General features: G+C 36.9%; 3 protein-coding genes across 4 annotated transcripts; 2 read left to right on the top strand and 1 right to left on the bottom strand.

Annotated features, from left to right (window-relative positions):
* LOC100262777 (probable sulfate transporter 3.4) lies at nucleotides 1-4,201 on the top strand. The gene is made up of 13 exons (XM_002281199.4): nucleotides 1-401; nucleotides 819-867; nucleotides 963-1,170; nucleotides 1,436-1,607; nucleotides 1,699-1,764; nucleotides 1,865-1,978; nucleotides 2,101-2,217; nucleotides 2,286-2,412; nucleotides 2,503-2,789; nucleotides 3,072-3,262; nucleotides 3,400-3,482; nucleotides 3,643-3,719; nucleotides 3,812-4,201. Exons 1-13 carry the CDS (start codon nucleotides 48-50, stop codon nucleotides 3,947-3,949), a joined length of 1,983 nt encoding a protein of 660 aa, XP_002281235.1. The 5' UTR covers nucleotides 1-47; the 3' UTR covers nucleotides 3,950-4,201.
* Nucleotides 4,202-5,390: 1,189 nt separating this feature from the next.
* Nucleotides 5,391-6,425, bottom strand: LOC104880677 (glycine-rich cell wall structural protein 1). The gene has a single exon (XM_010658193.1). The coding sequence runs from the start codon at nucleotides 6,423-6,425 to the stop codon at nucleotides 5,391-5,393; it is 1,035 nt and encodes a 344-aa protein (XP_010656495.1).
* A 715-nt stretch (nucleotides 6,426-7,140) lies between these two features.
* On the top strand, nucleotides 7,141-18,410 carry LOC100245606 (uncharacterized). 2 transcript variants are annotated; one of them, XM_003633078.4, is made up of 2 exons: nucleotides 7,141-8,917; nucleotides 18,196-18,410. In XM_003633078.4, the coding sequence occupies exon 1, from the start codon at nucleotides 7,812-7,814 to the stop codon at nucleotides 8,910-8,912; it is 1,101 nt and encodes a 366-aa protein (XP_003633126.1). In that variant the 5' UTR covers nucleotides 7,141-7,811; the 3' UTR covers nucleotides 8,913-8,917; nucleotides 18,196-18,410. The 2 variants fall into 2 exon arrangements, with proteins under 2 accessions (XP_003633126.1, XP_010656339.1); XM_010658037.3 differs by having other exon boundaries at nucleotides 7,212-8,917; nucleotides 18,193-18,410.
* Nucleotides 18,411-18,693: the final 283 nt, after the last annotated feature.

The raw sequence follows: 18,693 nt of genomic DNA, 5'->3' as shown, positions 1-18,693 counted from the left end.
AAGTTTCTTGCTTGTCCAACGCTTTTGAAAGGCGGTAGTTTGCAGAAATGGGTGTAGACTCAAAGAGAGTAGAAGCAGATTCTTCAGCTGTTTCAACCCCTGAAACTCCTTTCAATCTTACGCTCTCAATAGGCCCAGTGTTGTTGCAGCCTCTGGAGATACATAGAGTTTGTTTGCCACCCCAGAAAACTACATTTCAGAAACTCAAGCACAGACTGTCTGAGATTTTCTTCCCTGATGATCCTTTCCACAGATTCAAGAACCAGACTTTTCTCAGGAAAGTGGTTCTGGGTCTCCATTGTCTTTTCCCTATACTGCAGTGGGTGCCTAGTTACAGTCTCAGTACTTTTAGATCTGATCTCGTCTCTGGACTCACCATTGCTAGCCTGGCCATTCCTCAGGTGAGATACAAAATCAACATGAAGCACATGTTTTTTTTTTTAATCTTTTCTATCTTTTTTTCTTTCTTGGACAAATGAGTGATTTTTTTTTCTATGGTTTGGCAGCTTTAAACTGCATGAACCTTTTTTTTTTTCCTGCATTTTTGGGCTATTATCTGAATTGGTTTTTATTTTTACTTTTTGGGTTATCAGGGTGAATTTAATTAGCTGTTTTTCTCATCAGAATTAGTGGGGAGATAAGAATTTCAACAGCTTATCTTATTTGCTCCCTTTTTCCTTTTCAAGAAAATAAAAAAAAATGCTCTATAATTAACAGAAACTTATGGCACCACCCTTGAAAGTCAATGAAAATTGAGAACCCACACTTGGTTCATAGAAAATAAAAAATTTTGCTATGCTGATATGCTATTGTTGCAGGGAATCAGTTATGCCAAGCTTGCAAACTTGCCTCCTATAATTGGACTTTGTGAGTTTCACTACACTCTCTTCAGCTAACAAATAAGATTCAAGCATTTTTGTTTTCTTTCTTATAAGCTTCTCTTATGAATAAAAATTTTGCAGATTCAAGTTTTGTGCCACCATTAATATATTCTCTTCTTGGGAGCTCTAAACATCTTGGTGTGGGTCCAGTTTCAATAGCATCCTTGGTCATGGGCACAATGCTAAGTGAAACAGTCTCTTCTACTCATGAATCAGATCTCTATCTTAGACTTGCTTTCACTGCTACCTTCTTTGCTGGTTTGTTTCAAGCTTCTTTAGGTTTGTTCAGGTAGGAAAGCTCAAGCTTCAATGGAAAACTTTTTTTTTAATGGAAGAATCGCAATCTCCACTAAACCCCACAGTTATAGCTCACCTAAACATTAATCACTGTCTTGGCTTTAATTAACCAACTTTGTTTTCTTGAAACACCAATCTGGTAGATTTTCATTAGTTTTCAAGCTTTTGGCCGTGGCTTCTCTATGAAAAGCATAGTTTTTTGTCCTCCTTTTTCTCTTCCTTTTTTCTTTCAAGGACCTTGATGTGATTGTTTACAGGTTAGGCTTCATAATTGATTTTCTTTCTAAAGCGACACTGGTTGGTTTCATGGCTGGAGCAGCAGTTATTGTGTCCTTGCAGCAGCTAAAAGGATTGCTTGGGATTGTTCACTTCACTAAAAAAATGCAGATCATCCCTGTAATGTCCTCTGTTTTCGGCCACACAAAAGAGGTAAAGAAACAGAACAAGAGAGTTTAAGTTACACTCAGAAAGTGAAAAGAAAAATACTAACTTATATGGTATGCATATTTTTTATATGCAGTGGTCCTGGAAAACCATTGTGTTAGGTTTCGGTTTCCTAATATTTCTACTAACAGCAAGGTTGACTGTGAGTAATAATCTGTCACCAAACTCAATTTTTCTAAATGATTTTACAGTCAATTTTGAAATGTTTTCTAACAATTTGGTTTGTTTTAATCAACTGACAGAGCTTGAAGAGACCAAAGCTTTTCTGGATTTCAGCAGCAGCTCCATTAACTTCTGTTATTCTGTCAACTCTTTTAGTCTACCTACTCAAATCTGAACTTCATGGTGTTTCAGTGGTAAGAACTTTGTCCTTTCAAATGCTATATTTTCTTTATTTCAGATGATTATATCCTCCATTTAATTGTCAAGAAAATTCAAATAGTGTGATGTTGAATGTAAATCTATCGCCATTGAACAGATTGGTGAATTGCCAGATGGTCTGAACCCACCTTCAGCAAACATACTATATTTCCATGGCCCTCATCTAGGCCTTGCTATCAAAGCAGGCATTGTGACAGGGATATTATCACTCACTGTAAGTAGTATTTTGGCCTTGCTATCAGAACAGTTCATGGGAAAATTGATATTTTCTTTCATTCATAGGAAGGAATTGCAGTGGGAAGAACATTTGCTTCTCTGCAAAATTATCAAGTTGATGGAAACAAAGAGATGATGGCAATTGGTCTAATGAATATGGTTGGTTCTTGCTCATCATGCTATGTTACTACAGGTAATAGTCTTATCCATTCGATATATAGTGTAGTCATTGTGTTATATTCTCCAAGAACGATGCCAATCCTTTTAATCTAATGAATTCTAGGGTCATTCTCCCGATCTGCTGTAAACTACAATGCTGGAGCAAAAACAGCCTTTTCAAACATAGTGATGGCAGGAGCAGTGCTTGTGACACTGCTATTTCTCATGCCACTGTTCTATCACACTCCAAATTTAGTCTTAGCAGCGATCATCATTACTGCAGTGATTGGGTTGATAGACTACAATGCTGCATTTCTGTTGTGGAAGCTTGACAAGCTTGAGTTTTTGGCCTGCTTGTGCTCTTTCTTTGGTGTCTTATTTATCTCTGTGCCAATGGGTCTCGCCATTTCTGTAATCTTCTTTTCCTTGTACTTTTCTCTTAGTTTTCTTTAATGCTCCATTTGGTCAGAAACATTCTTCATGCAGGCTACATTATTCACCAAACCAAGAAACTGAAACAACAACTGTGGCCTCTTGAGCTGCATGACATGGTTAGGGGGCTTCACACACGAAAATCATGCATATACACATGTTTTGTATGATTAGTCATTATCATCAAGAAATCGGGCATTACAAGCATTAGATGGTTTTATGGTTTTTGGAAGGAATTTGATACTTTTCCCATGATTTCAGGTTGGAGTTTCAGTATTCAAGATTCTCCTGCATGTTACCAGGCCTAACACCGTGGCATTGGGGAATATCCCCGGTACTCAAATATACCAAAATGTCAGTCGCTATGAGAATGCTTCAAGAGTTCCATGCTTCCTCATCCTAGGCATTGAATCTCCCATCTATTTTGCAAATTCAACTTATCTTCAAGAAAGGTTTAGCTGTACCTATGTAATTTAAGTCAATCTCTTGTTAAGTTGATATACTTTTGCAAAAGCATATACTGTCTACTACACCTAAGTAGCCTTCTTTTCCATATCATGATTGTTCAAACTTATTTTTCTTCCTGCAGGATATTAAGATGGGTTTGGGAAGAGGAAGAGAGGCTTAAAGAAAAGGAGGAGAATCTGAAATGTGTGGTTTTGGATATGACAGGTATGAGGGTTCAATACACTGAAAGGAAATTTAGTCCTGTATGAGATGGGGCAAAAATGATTATGAGAATAACTCCTTGAAATAACATGAAAAAAAAAAAGATGAATCTGTCTGGACTGGATAAGCCTATGCTAACTCAAAATTTCCCCAAAATTTTCAGCAGTGACAGCCATAGATAGCAGCGGTATTGATGCTATATATGAACTTAGAAAGACACTGCTGAATAGATCAGTTCAGGTAAGGCAGCATGACAAAGACCCTAACTTCCGATTTACTTTCCTGTTAAAGATCATGACTTTGTGTTGTTTTGTGGTGACTATTTTTTCTAGCTGGTGTTGGTAAATCCTGTTGGAAGCGTAATGGAAAAGCTCCATCACTCAAAAATCCTTGATTTGTTTGGAACAAACCAACTTTATTTGACAGTTGGAGAGGCAGTAACTGACATATCATCTTCATGGAAGGCTTAGCCTCACCATAAGCGGAGAATAGATTGATTTTCAACAAGAATCTACACTCTGTGCCTCAAGAGTGTACGATGGAGATTTCTGAAAAATTCTCATCCTGAGCTGACTTGTGGTTTGTAAACTATCCCTCACTCTCAAGTTGGTGTGATGTCCCAAGTGTCTACCATTTAAATGTATGATATTTTAAATTTGCTGCCTAATTCCACTTGTGGATGGAAATAAATGTGGGTGATGGCAGATTCTCCTCTTTTTTTTTTTTCTTTTTTTTTTTTGGGTGTTTATACATTGAAATATCATCAAGAGACTTTTTGTGACATCCTCACATCGAATAGGGGAAAAGTTTCTAATGCTATATAAATATAAACTTTTCTTAATCCTATAAACGCATTTTAAAGCCATGAGAGCCCATTTGGATAAAAAAAACGGACATTATCTACACGGTTCGACCTCGGTATGGGTGTTTGTGACATCCTACATTAGGGATTATATAAGTATGAATTTCTCTTAACTTTGTAGAAGCGTTTTAAAGTTGTTGGGAGCGTATCGTTACAAAAGAACCCTCAATAGGATTTGAATTTGTCTTCACTTGAGTTGTTATGTGGGATACTATAGTTGAAAGAAACTAATCAATATTGATTTTTTTGAATAAAAAATCCTTCATACTTTAATTATAAGAGCAATTATGAATATATGTAACCCCAAAACATAATTCTTACATAAATATCTAATAAAGTATCTTATCTATATATGAATATGATGCCCATAGTAAATTCAAATGATAGTGTGTCAATTTTCATTGAATAGAAAATAAAAATTTGAATTTTGATAGAGCACAAACTCGAATAGAAATGCAATAAAAGAGGAGATGGATATATAGATAGCTATATCTGTACATGTTTAATAAATATAACCTTCTTATGCACTTCAATCGTATTTTAAGAATTATACTAAAAAAAAAAAAATAGGTAAAAACATTTCTCTTTTGTATGATTTTTTTTTTTTTGAATAATGGAATCCATGAAAAAAGTGAAGTGGTAAAAATTCAACTCTATATTGTTTATGATTATTCTGTCTTTATCTTAGTCAATAGATCAAAATCTTAGTGACAGATCAAATCCTGAATCCATTTATATATTTGGGTGCAAAGGAATTCGGAGAGGAAGTTAATGAAAGAGATGGGATTGCAGAAGATCCTGCTATGGGAACCACATAAATAGAGTACTTTGTTAAGATAATGTTAATTAAAAGATACATGGAGTAGGAGGAAACAGGGGAGTGTAAATATGAAAGAAAGAGATACAAGGTCTTAGTGGCATAATGTAGAGGTAGAGGTGTAAGTCTGCAGCCTTACACTGTCGCTTTATTACGGAGTGATTCTGCTTCATGGTTTCTTTACTTCAGCGTTGTTAACAGAAGTGCCAATTACACCACCGTCGTTGCCGATTCAGGCACCTCCACCAATGCCCCCTCCAGCGCCTCCACCCCCACCAAATCCTCCACCACCGTCACCGATTCCTCCACCAACACCACTACCGCCCCCGAAACCTCCTCCAATCCCTCCGCCAGAGCCGCCCCCCCCACCTCCTCCGAAGCCTCCTCCACCACCACCAATCCCTTTGCCTACACCTCCCCCGAATCCACCACCAGCGCCTCCACCAACTCCTTTGCCGATGCCTCCGCCACCGCCACCGCCACCACCACCACCTCCTATTCCCCCACCAATCCCTTTACCTATGCCTCCCCCAAATCCACCACCAGCACCACCACCGATCCCTTTGCCAATGCCTCCCCCCCCTCCTCCATCCATACCACCTCCACCACCTATTCCCTTCCCAATGCCTCCTCCAGCCCCTCCTCCAATACCACCACCACCTCCTCCTCCTCCACCACCTATTCCCTTCCCAATGCCTCCTCCAGCCCCTCCTCCACCCGCACCACCTCCACCTCCTATTCCCTTCCCAATGCCTCCTCCAGCCCCTCCTCCAATACCACCACCACCTCCACCACCAATTCCTCCTCCAGTTCCACCTCCACCACCAACTCCTCCTCCAGTTCCACCTCCACCGCCAATTCCTCCTCCAACACCACCACCATAATGCTTCTTTTCCTTCTTCTTGTGGTGTTTCCCGCCACCACCACCTATCCCCCCACCACTGCCGCCGCCAATTCCACCTCCACCACCAATGCCGCCACCCCCACCCCCACCAACACAATCAGGTTTCCCGCCAATGCCAGGTTTTCCAGAACCAAAACTAAACCCCACCCCCTTACCAAAACTGAAGGAATGCCCAAAACTCAGCCCTTTCCACCCACCACCACCCCATCCTGGATTACCATCAAAAAACCACTCTGGCTTCTTCACTCCTCCATCGTTCTTCTCATCAAGTTTCCTACCCTCAACACATGCACAGCCCACCACCACCAACACCCAAACCCACAAAACCCCCCAACCAAATTTTCCCGCCATGAAACTTCCCATTGCTACACACATTACATGCAACATTTCATCTCTTTATATAGAAACTTCTTCGACCTACCTTATTTAATATTCCCACTGCTGCTTCTTCCTCCTATTCCAATACTTTTTCTTAAAAAAAATTCCCAACAAACCAATTTTAAAAAAAAGTAAGAGAGATTAAATATTGTTGGAAGTTGGGACATTTTAATAATTGCTTCACCGCTCGACAACATGACCATCTACGTGACTGCCATATATCGCATTCATGGCCACCCTTGACCCTTCCCCTCTCATCCCATTTCTCTTTCTTTAGAATTAATGAAATTCATGCTATCCTTCTGTTTGGATGAGAAAAGAAGCATGCCACTTCATTCAAAAATAGCATATTGGCATCGGCAGGACATATCAAATGCTGTGTATTGTTCTTATGCCATTTCAGTCTATCAACCCCTCCACTTAAATTATAGTTCATGGATTTTTCAAAACTTCAATATCCTCCATTCCACCAGTGGCCCAATGCTGTGGGGTGGGATACCACTCCTTTTGCTAAAGGGCAAAAAGAAGCCAATCCAGAACACCGGTTCACGTGTCCTCCGACCCAAAAGATGGACCGAACCGGATTGGGCTCAAGTAAATGCTTGGATGCAACACCTCATGGTAGAAGTAATGATTTTATTGTAAAGAGACAATGCCATTTGAAGCAGATCCATCCACACGCCTTCGGCCCATGTTGACGTGGGCCCATGTTTTGGATCTAGGGTTGGCCTTTAAATTTGAATCAACAAAGATGGATTGGATCGGTCTGCACAGTTTGAGATGAACCCAAGAAAATATGCGTAGTTAAAAAAAAAAAAAAAAAAAAACTTCAAATAATGATGTAGTAAAGATTTTGCACAAATCTTATCCTCAAATTTATTATTTGGCATTAAGTAATTGTCCGACTCTTTTTAGAAATTATAAGAATTTGTAGTAAAATGTGAGTTGATGAGGTTGTTCAATGATTTAGAAGTTGCATTCAATAAAATACTTTCCATTTATTTATATTTTATTTTAAAAAATTAGATATCTGATGAGGGAGTGAGATCAATTTCATGAATGGAGTCAAGATTGTGTACGGAAAATCGTGTTGCCGAAAAGATCCGATGTTTGCCGAGGTGATGGAACCTCGATAGATTTACAGAGCCAAGTAGTCAAAAACCTCGGCTCTCTCTATCTCTCTCTCTCTCCGACCTACAAAACCCTAACAAGACCATCCCCAACTCATGTCAATTAGGGTTTTCTGAATTTCGAGATTCGTTCTTCATATGATTTGGTTTCAGATGACGGTTCCTGAAATTATGAAATCGGAATCTTTACGTTGAAATTAGGGTCAGGTTTTGGTATTCGCAACTCTAAATTATCTGTGACATGGACGATACTGAAGATGATGCTGGGTACCCTCCGAAACGGTACTCCGTCAATCACCATTCCTCCTTCAATACGGCGCCGTCTTCCAACCGCCAGAAGCTTCCCGTGCGAAACGCCTCGTATGCCCTTCAAGTCCCACCTCAATACGACGTCGTAGATGAGGAGGAGGACGACGAAGACAACGCCCAAGAAGAGGATGAATTGGACGAAGACGATGACGAGGAAGACGACGACGAGGACGACGATGTTATTGAACCCGCGGGAGACTCGGGGTTGAATCCGAAGAAGCGGAAGCTGAGGGATTTGGTTAACAATTACGAGTTCGCCCCACGTGTGGTGCCGCCGCCGACCTCGAGGTTGCCGTTCGGCGGACGGAATTCGTCGGCGGAGTGGACGGAGCACGAGACTTTCTTGTTGTTGGAGGCGTGGGGAGAGAGGTTTGTTCAGCTTGGGAGGAAGAGTTTGAGGTCTGATGATTGGGCCGATGTTGCAGAGAAGGTCTCGGAGGGTTCCAAGATTGAACGAACGGATATGCAGTGTAGAAATCGATTGGATACGTTGAAGAAGAAGTACAAGAAGGAGAGGGCTAAAGTGGAGGAAATGGGAGGTGGGAATAGCAAATGGGTTTTCTACAAGAAGATGGATGCGTTAATGGGGTTGTCGCCAACTCCAAGTCGGCAACAGTATGGGCTTGCTTGTGGGGTTGATTCCGGGGAATACGTGTTTATGAATCCCCGAGTTTATTTGAATAGGTCGAACGGATTGGATGAGATGAGGGATAGCCCTGGGAATTCGGAGTATGGTGATGATGATTCAGAGGGCCTTCCTCTGAAGAGGACTAACCCGGGAGGGGACGATGAGGAGGGATCTTCAATTAGGTTGTTGGCAGATTCAATTGAGAAGTTTGGTGAGATTTACGAGAAGATTGAGAAGACCAAGAGGCAGCAGATGATGGAGTTGGAGAAGATGAGGATGGATTTTCATAGAGAATTGGAGTTGCGTAGGAAGGAGATGCTAGAGAGAACTCAGGCAGAGATTGCAAAAATACGGCAAGGGGATGATGAAGACACTGATGCTTCAGATGAGAACTACAGTGGTTGATGCAGGTGGGTTTTCCTTTTTCCTCTTTTGCATGTAGTTAGTGTATTGAATTTCTTTGCTCTTTTGTTCTTAGTTGTGAAGCATAACTATACTTTGCTGTATTATGTTTGTGAGGATAAATAGTAAAATAAGATATTGTTTACATGACTCTTACTTCGATGCCTGATCTCTATTATTTACTTGTTGGATATATATGAATGGATGATTTGTTGGAATGTTCTATTATCATTGCATATCATGAGATTATGCAGCTCATTGTTCAAGGAAGTACTTGACATGCTTTTTGTCTGGTACTTCATATCTCTTGCCTTCGTATCATGTTACTTGGAATTTGAGAAAAACCTATGGCTGTAGATGGAGAGTAATAAGATGGAAGGATTTGTCTAGTCACACAACATGTGTGGCATAGTTATGCAGGTAAATACTTATTACATATTTATATTCATAAAAATAAACTTACAGTGCTTAGACAGCACATATGTGGCTTTCTCATGTGTTGATACATTTCAATGTTGGATTTGGTTGTGTGCTGTGCACTGAAACAAGACATCCTTTTCATGTCCTGAGAGATGAAGAATGAGAGTGGATGCATGTGTCTCACTGCAAGAGGGAGGGTTTTTCCAACCTTCCAAAAAATGTATTAGCAAAGAGGGATTGGAGCACTCAAGTGCCTAGATTATATTTGTATTTCTATTCCAGTATTTTGGTGCTTCTTTAACTCTATTACATTTGTTGCTTACGAGGTCAATAACATGAAGAAGTACCAAGTAGGTGGAATAGCAATTCATTTTAGGTAGATTTTCTAATATTTCTTTGCTTGGATATTAGTATGCTTCTATTATGTTGGCCAACTGGTTTTACCATAAAAGTGCATACAATATATGATGCCTTTACTTGGGATGAATCAACATGTTTCTTGTAGTTAATGTACCTTTTCTTGGATTGGGAGTGAACTCTTCCTAACTTTTTAAATATGTGACTTTTGCTTGAATTTTGGAGGTCTAGTAGATTCATTGGAATCTTTGAATTAAACTCATAATAATTGCACTCTCAATAATCGACCCAATAACTCAAAACGCACCATTCATGCATATTATTAACTTGGCTGCCTTTTTTGGTTCTCCTTGAGTGCATGCTTAAACTAATGCATTGTCATTTTTTCCTGCTCTTTTTGTCTGCCTAGTAAGCATCAAAGTTGGTGGGAACTTGAGTTTTACCTAAGGATTTAATTAAACAGTAGCTATGAGGTGGGTTAGAATTTTGAATTTCAGGATATAGCAGGAAAAAATTGAAACATACATGCATACATATTTTTATGATTGTCATGGAAGCTCTAAGCTGTATGATTTCAAGGGTTGAGCAGGAAGGGTTCATTCCTGGCTTCAAGGTCAGGGGCGGAAGGGGTGAAGGTTTCCCAAGTATCCCATCTCTTGTTTGTGGATGATGTTCTTCTTTTTTTGAGAGACCAGTTTGGATCGACTAAGATATTGGAGGTGGATTGTAGGAGGCTTCAAGGTTGTGTCAGATCTGAAAATAAACCTACAAAAAAGTGAACTTATTCTAGTGGGGGAAGTGGAGGATGTGGGCAGACTGAGATCTTTGCTTGGGTGTAAGGTTGGGAGGTTTTCCACTCCTACTTCTTATTTTATTTTGGCCTTGGGAGCACCTCATAAGTCTTGTGTTTGCATGGGATGATGTTTAGGAAAGGTTCAATAGAAGATTGGCTTCTTGGAAGAAGTAGTATTTGTCAAAAGGAGGAAGATTAGATCTTTTGAAGAGCATTTTCCCAAGCTTACCAATTTATTCTATGTCTGTCCTTTTTTACTATGCCGAGGAAAGTGAGGATCAGATTAGAAAGGATTCAGATTGATTTTTTGTGGGGAAATCTTTGAGAAGCCAATAAGATTGCATTTAGTAAGCTGGTCTAAGCTTTGCAAATAAGAAGTTCAGAGGTTTAGGCATTAAAAGACTGGAGGTTCTTAATTAGGCCTTACTTTTTTTTTTTTTTGATAAGTAAACACAATTCATTAAAGAGGCAAAAAACCTCAACGTATACAGGACTTATACCAGGCAGCAAAGGCCAAAAACAAGCAAAAGACCAAAAAAAACAAACCACCCCTCAACTGGAGGCAATCCACTCCAGGAAATCTAAAAGGGAATTCAGCTTCTCCTCCATATACAACTTAGCCCAACCCCAGATATAACAAACAAAAGAATATTTGAACCTCTGAATTGCTAAACCCCCCCCCCCCCCCCTAAAAGCTAATCTATTCCTTTCCTTCCAAACCATCCAAAAAATGAATAATGGAATGGAACTCCAGAATTTTTTCTTTTTTTTCCCCACAAAAGAACCTCCCCAACTATATAACACCTCCTTTTAATTAGGCCTTACTTGGCTAATGGTTATAGAGGTTTGTCTTTGAGCGAGAGTGCTTTTGGGGAAGATCATCCAAGGAAAGTTTAGGGAACTAGTTAGGGGGTGGAACACTTGTGAGGTGAGGGAGACTTTTGGTACGAGTCTATGGAAAGACATACGAAAAGGTTAGGAGGAATTTAGCCATAGGATAGCTATTTGGGTTAAAAATGGTAGACAAACAAAATTTTGGTGGGATATGTGAGTCGGAGAGATCTATCTGAAAGGAGCATTTCCCCGTTGTTCAAACTAGCTTCCCATAAGAATGCTATTGTTGTTGACATGTGGGAAAGGAAAGGTAGGGGAGGTTAGTGGCTGGTGCATTTTAGAAGACTCTCCCAAGATTGGGAAATGGAGGGGGTTTCTCAATATTGGGAATTTATTTATAAAATGAAAGTGCGAGAAGAAGGGGGAGGTATCTTTAGTTTGGAAGGATAATGGGAAGGGAATCTTCAATGTAAAGTTGTACAATAGTTCATGATGTGCTGAATCTAGGGGACTTCCTAGCCAAAGAAATATGGGGTTCCTGAGCTCTAATGAGATCACATTTTTTTTTTTAACTTGGGAAGTAGTATGAGGGAAGATCTCAACTATAGCTATGTTAATGAATAAGGGGCGGATGATGGTTAATGGCTATAGCCTTTGCAAAAAGAGTGAAGAGTTTACTGATTTTGATCCACTATGCAAGGACAAAGTTGTTATGGATGTTTCTTTTAACAATTTTTGGTCAAAAATGGGTGTTTTTAACTATAGTGAGGATTCTACTCCTAGATTGGAAGTTTAAGGGTTTGGATAAGAAGAGTCGTCATATTTGGCAAATGGTGCTCTATGTTATGAAAAGAGTGAAATCAAATCTTTAATAGAAAAAAGCTTGCAGATTGGAGGTTAAAAGAGAGTTTCATTGAATCCATCCTTGATTGTTCTAAAGTACTGTTAGAGATGGGAAATTTCTTAATGACGACCTTCATAAATAGTTTTAGTTCTGGATAGTTTGGTTTTAAGGTTGTTTTTTTGTAGATACCTGCTATTATTCTATATTTTATATTATTTTTTGTGTACAATTCCTGTATACATATGGTGCACCCTACCACTCTTTTAATAGATTCTTTGTTTGCTTCCCAAAAATATATATATATATATATATATATATATATTAACAGAGCAATGCTTAATAAAAAGAGACACGCCCAATGTACACCATAGTTCAAAGTCGCGGTATCGATCATTGACTCAGGAGGTCCTGAGACACATCGGTCTCGGTATCTTGGATCGGTATCAGGTGATACGCAAAAACTTATAATTTAAGAGCTCAAAATAATTTTAAAAAATTATGAAAATTATTAAAAAATTAAATACAAATAAGTAGAGTAAAAAATTAATAGAATAAACTTCTATTATATTAAAATTATTCAAATTATAGTAGAAGCATATTTTTCGGATGATTTATAATAATATTAAAAATCTTTGAAAATATTTTAATTTAATCACTTGATAATAAATATTTCTTATTGAAGATAAAAATAATAAAAAGTAATTTTTTTTTATAAAAAATTGTTTAAATTAAATAGTTTGATTTTAAAAAAAAAATATTTTAAATTATTAAAAAAATAAAACCATGATTCATCTTTAAAAAAATAAATATAATTTTTCTTATAAAATATATTCATTAATTTTAATTTTTATATAAATATTCATTTCCTATTTATTTGATATAAGTCTAATATTCATTATTCATTTTTTATCATTATAATTTTCATCAAATTATTCAAAACCCAAATACTCATTATCTACTTAAAAAACAAATACATATTATTTAAAACTCAAATCCTCATCTCTGTTAAATACCCATAACCCCCATCCACCGGTCAAACACCTATCTCTCTCAAGATACCCATTTATCCTCTAAACCCAAATAGCTTGAAAAACCAACACCAACCCTAGCAGGAGAGCCTATCATAGAGTAAAGACTAGTGGATCGCTTTGAACTGATAGTTTTATTAATAAAAGTTTTGTTATATTGTATTTAACTTTAGGAAATGAAGCACGTGTGAATTTAAGACAAAATTAATTTCTCATATATACCACGTGTGCAGAAATAGCAACAACTGCCTCCCAATTTCTGAAAACAAAGAAGTTTGGAATTTTATAGAGACAACGGAGAGAGAAGGTTGGGTGTAAGAGCTAGGGCTTTTGTACTTCTCTCTACGATTCAAATTCATTGCTGAATATCTACCTGGTAGGAATCCTCTAATGGCTTCCCCATTCTCTTCATCGGTTCCAATCATTCTAAGTTTCACACTCTCTACATGTTGTTTCTTATTCTCTGTGTGAATCCATGCCTAGGGCTTCAATTCGACTTTCTCTATTTTGCTTCTCTCTCAAGATACCCATTTCTCCTCTAAACCCAAAGGATGAAGATGCAAATAGGGATGAAGATGCAGGGTTCTAACTGTCTGTATTTTTTATTTTCGTGGGTTTTGATCCTCTCATCTTCTCCACCATTTCTACTCTAATATTACCTTTTTTTTCCATTACCAATTACCCAAATAGCTTAGTCTCAACATGATCTTAGAGTTGTCTCAAAGTTTCCATGGGATTCACTCCGAGACTGTTCATTTATCTTCAATTCAACCGAGTTTGTTCACAAGTTGACAAAATATCCAACTCGGGTATCGATCCAGTATCGGCCATAGCCGAGGCGGATACGACTATCTCGAGTTGTACCGGTCTCGACCGAGATTTTGAACCCTGATGTACACAGGTGGTATACAAAAGGTTTCAAAAATAAAGATAAAAAACAACTAAATAAAATAGTCCACAAGAGAACCATGCATTGAATCTTCCTTTGCCTTTTCTTCATCGGCTTGGTTTTCCATCATAGAAGAAGGTTTTTCACTAAGTTTGGATTCTGGAAACACCCACTTTAACCCAAAAATTGATAAAAATAAGATTCCACAACTTTTTTTTGGTCATATTACAATGAATTAAAATGTGATTTGTTGTTTCTTTACTATCTTTATAGAGGCTATGTCTGTTTTCCATCATCCACCCTCTTCTCATGAGGATATATATGGTTAAGATTCTCCTCCCAAACTACTTCCCAAGGGGAAAAAATGGGACTTCCAAATTTCTTTAGTCAGGAACATCTTTTTACTTCTACTCCCACCACATAAAGAACTATAGTTGGACTTAACACAAAAGTATGATAGGACTTATCATAGAAGGAAATGGAAAATACATAGGAAATAGAGGTTTTGTGTTATAGGATAAGACTTTTTACATAAGATATAACATAAATCAATATTGGGAGTATATAATAATGAACTACAAGCATAGTTATTAACTTGCAAAACATATTGTTTGTGCCTAATTGTTGTATTCTTCTGTATCATTTCTCATTATGTGTTGTAATTGGTTTATTAAGAAATAGATGGCAAAATTGCATACATATATGAAACACATGGATATTGAATAAGAAAAAACCATCGTATGAGTACAACCTGTATCAATACACCTATATACCAAAAGTTTTTTTATTTTTTTATTTTTTATCTTTATCGATAATGGAGATAGATCAAGAAACACCAAAGAAGGTGTAACCTATATACACATGAAGTATATTCTAATTGCGCCTAGTTTGACTATACAAGGAGTGATAAGAAAAAGAAAATGGTAAATCTCCTTATCCACATGTGCTACCTAAGCTGATGATCGAAAAAATATGGTGTCACATTTTTTTTTCTTGATTGTAATTTTAATTGCTCACCGTTTGTGATCAATAATCATTCACATGCATTGTTGCATTTTCCTTTTTTTTTTGGCCTTTTGCTAGCAAGAGTTGTGACACTCAACTTTTACCAAAAGGATTAATTAAATATTGGGTACATTGAGGGTTTAAATTTTGAATTTAGGATCTAAAAGGAATTGAAAGGAATACACAAAGAATGAAGGGTTTGTGTTATGGAACCTTTTGCATAGGTCTTATTGAAAAACCCAATCCTTGGAGTATATCAGAAGGACCTAAAAGCTAGTTGTTGAGTAAATGTCTTGAGTATCGTTTTCCTATTTTTTTGTGTTGGGTAACCTATTGTGTCATTGTTGTAATCTTCATTTTATTTTATTTTTATTTTTTATTTTTGTTTTTTGTGTGTTTTTTTGTATATTGGAAATAAAGTAAAAAATATGCGCACACACATGTATATTGCAAAAAAGGGTTAGAATATGATATTGAATATCATTCATTGATATACTTGAATTCAAATGAAGAGGCCTGAGTTGATGTGAGACTTGCTTCATTTCTATGTTTATTTTTAGGCCTACTATACTGACGTTTTTAAACCCGTTTCCATGTATACCCTAGGGTTAGGCCTACATGGTGAGGTCCCTAGATGAGCTTTAGGAGAGGTTATACTTATATAGGTTTTTTTGTTCCTTTTATATAGTCCTTGTAAAACGGAGGTTTGTTTGGGTCTTTTGAACATGTTTGTATATCATAGGGAGGCATCCTTCTCATGTTTTTATTCACTTTAATTAATACATCTTTTTTTTTATATACAAAAAAAAAAAAGAACTTGAATACAAAAAAGTTCCAGCGCCTATGTTAACAAAATACTATATCAATATATATGTAAAAACATAGCATGTAAAAATATATCTACATATCTGGATTCTGTGACGTATACGTTTGAGTGCAATGTGTCTTTGGATATTTGTGGGATGTGTGTACTATGTACATAAAGTAAGCAAGAGTCTTTGTTTTATGTCCAGCATCTTCAGGTTCTGTATCCAAAAATCATCTTCATCATGTCCTGGAATCTCATCATTCAACTTGTATCCATGTGTCCATGGATACACGTGGACTGTGGACAATGTACACCAATTAAGCAGAAGTCTTTGTTTTACACTCATCATCTTCAAGTTCTATGCCCAAATCATTCTCATTGTCTCCTGGAATCTCGTCTTTGCCACTTGTTTTCAGAAGTGTAGAGAGGCAATAAAGAAAAACTACCTTTGATAGCTTCTTTTCCTGTAAAGAAACGTTAAAGCAAAACAGACTCAAGTTTGGAGGTTTTGTAGAAAGAGAAGTTTTAAATTTTGGACCTCTGTAGACTGAGAAGTTTGGAATCTTGTGAAAGTTGGAATATGGCCCTGAGACCCAATCTCAATTCCCCTTTTTACTTGAAAGAAAAATAAAAAGATTTAGGAATAAGAGAGTTTAGTCTTATTGTTTGTGCTGGCGACCCAACTCTATCATGTAATACATCAAAAATATTGTGCAATACATAGTGTATAACAATAATCATATGTTTTAACAACCCTGAGGAGTAGCTCAGTTGGTTCGGCCTTGGGTTTGCTCCCTAATGGTCACCAGTTCGAGTCCCCTCAGGGCTACTGGAGGTTTACCCGGTCGTTAACTTTAGGGCCCCGTGGAATTAGTCGAGGTGCGCGTAAGCTGGCCTGGACATCCACGGTTATCAAAAAATAAAAAATAAAAAAATAATCATATGTTTTAACAACCACACAAGTGGGAGGAAAATTCAACATTTTCTTTTCTTTGTTGAAGCATCAGCTATCAGATGTGTTTATGTATCCTTGAAACCTGAATTTCTAGATTGGAAGTAGATACGACTCAGTGCTATGCAATAATTGCAAAAATTGACTTGAGATAATTCAAGTAAGCCCAACAAAGCCTTAATCCAAATTACTTTGCACTGGCTACATGAATCCTTTTTTTACATTTTATGTTGCATGGTTATTTTTAAATGAGCCAGACTACCTTCTTGTCAGGTTCTAACTTAGGATATTGCAAAATCCGAGTGGAAGCTCTTTTGATATGCTCTCATCAGTAATCAAGTCCTATTATAATGAAAGAATGCAATATATGACTTTGTAGCTACGCATCATAAATTAGTTAATGACCGGGTAGATTCCTGGAGTACTTTGTACATTCACTATCACTGTGTATAAGTTTTTATTGCGAACTTGCAATTAAGAGATAACCTTTCTAGTTCTTATTACTCCTTATCTTGTTCTGGCCTTTTCTCTTTTCTTTTTTATTTTTTAATTTTTTATAATGCCATAACTAATTTTGGTTATAAGACTTGTACTTAGCACATTCACACTTCAGTTTGTGGCATAGCACTAGTAGAAGTGATCATATCATGGAAACAGATTTAAGATTTGCTAGATGGAACAAAATGTGCCTTTCTTGCATGATAAGAAAATTTTCTAGTGGTGTTTACCTCCTGTTTTCCGTTTTTAAAATAAAAATAATATGGACTTTCATACAGATGGTAGAGACTTAGCTTAAAGAGATAATGATCTCTAAAAACTGTTTAAAAAAATGAAAGTATTAAAAATTTTACTACATCAAATTTAAAATTTTGATAGAAAATTTTTAGAATATAATATTAGTCCCTACCTTTTGTCTTAGAGTTACTATATTTTATATGGAGTTGTTATTGTTTTTTGTTTTAAAAACAAACAAAAAGCAGGAAATATATTCAAATTATGACAAATATTAATGTTTGCACAGGATGCAAGTATTGTATTAAATTTGTAGAATGGGATGATCCGGAATCTTTCTTGAGCAGGTCCCCCCAATCCACATATATGGAAGGAGAAGGCTCTTTATTGTTTTCAACTACATAAACTTTGCTGACTTGAACCTGTAGTTTATTACTTTTTCATCCTTTTTTTTTTATATATAAACTTATAAAAATCAGTATAAATATGATTTGGTGAACTGAGCTGCCTATATATAATGGGACTTCCCAAGATATTGATGGTAGATTGACTATTCTATGTCCTTCCATAACATAAGATAATGTCAATAACAATTTGTTTGGATTTTACTTGTTTTCTCAGCAGTTGAAGATTGGACAAGGCATTATAACATCCGAACCTTGCTGAAGTTGCCATGGATAAAGGGCCCCCCTTCTATCAATTCAAACAGAGATTACCTGTTGTTTTTTCTGAGAGTTACAGATTTTATGGAATGTAATTGGCATGGAGGCTTTGTATGATTAGCTTGATTTTCTACTTTGATTGGAAATCGGTAAACCTATGTTCTTTTGGCTTGATTACTTAATATTCTCATGTCTTCAATTTTGACACGTATAACCCTAGACTGTGTGGAGAAGCTGTGACATTCTTCGAGGAAAAAACCATGTACATTCTTTCAAGCTTTCAAATTAATTCAAACTAATTACAATATTACTTTCCGGCTTCATCCAGCATATGCTCTCTTGCCTCCCACAAACCAATGACCTTTGTATGAAGATGCCATGAACATTTTTTGTAATTATTTCTTTTACCCTGGCAACCTACTTCCAGTTTTTTCTACTTCTCCATATATCAGTAGGGAAG

This window comes from Vitis vinifera, chromosome 11 (assembly GCF_030704535.1).
Source record: "Vitis vinifera cultivar Pinot Noir 40024 chromosome 11, ASM3070453v1".
Taxonomy (NCBI): Eukaryota; Viridiplantae; Streptophyta; class Magnoliopsida; order Vitales; family Vitaceae; genus Vitis; species Vitis vinifera.
This window is presented reverse-complemented; position numbering and strand designations above follow the sequence as displayed.

Coding starts and splice junctions, on each gene's coding strand:
- LOC100262777 (XM_002281199.4), top strand. CDS start 48: ATGGGTGTAGACTCAAAGAGAGTAGAAGCAGATTCTTCAGCTGTTTCA. Junction 3,483..3,642: donor TGTGGTTTTGGATATGACAG/GTATGAGGGTTC, acceptor CAAAATTTTCAG/CAGTGACAGCCATAGATAGC. Junction 3,720..3,811: donor TGCTGAATAGATCAGTTCAG/GTAAGGCAGCAT, acceptor TATTTTTTCTAG/CTGGTGTTGGTAAATCCTGT.
- LOC100245606 (XM_003633078.4), top strand. CDS start 7,812: ATGGACGATACTGAAGATGATGCTGGGTACCCTCCGAAACGGTACTCC.
- LOC104880677 (XM_010658193.1), bottom strand. CDS start 6,425: ATGGGAAGTTTCATGGCGGGAAAATTTGGTTGGGGGGTTTTGTGGGTT.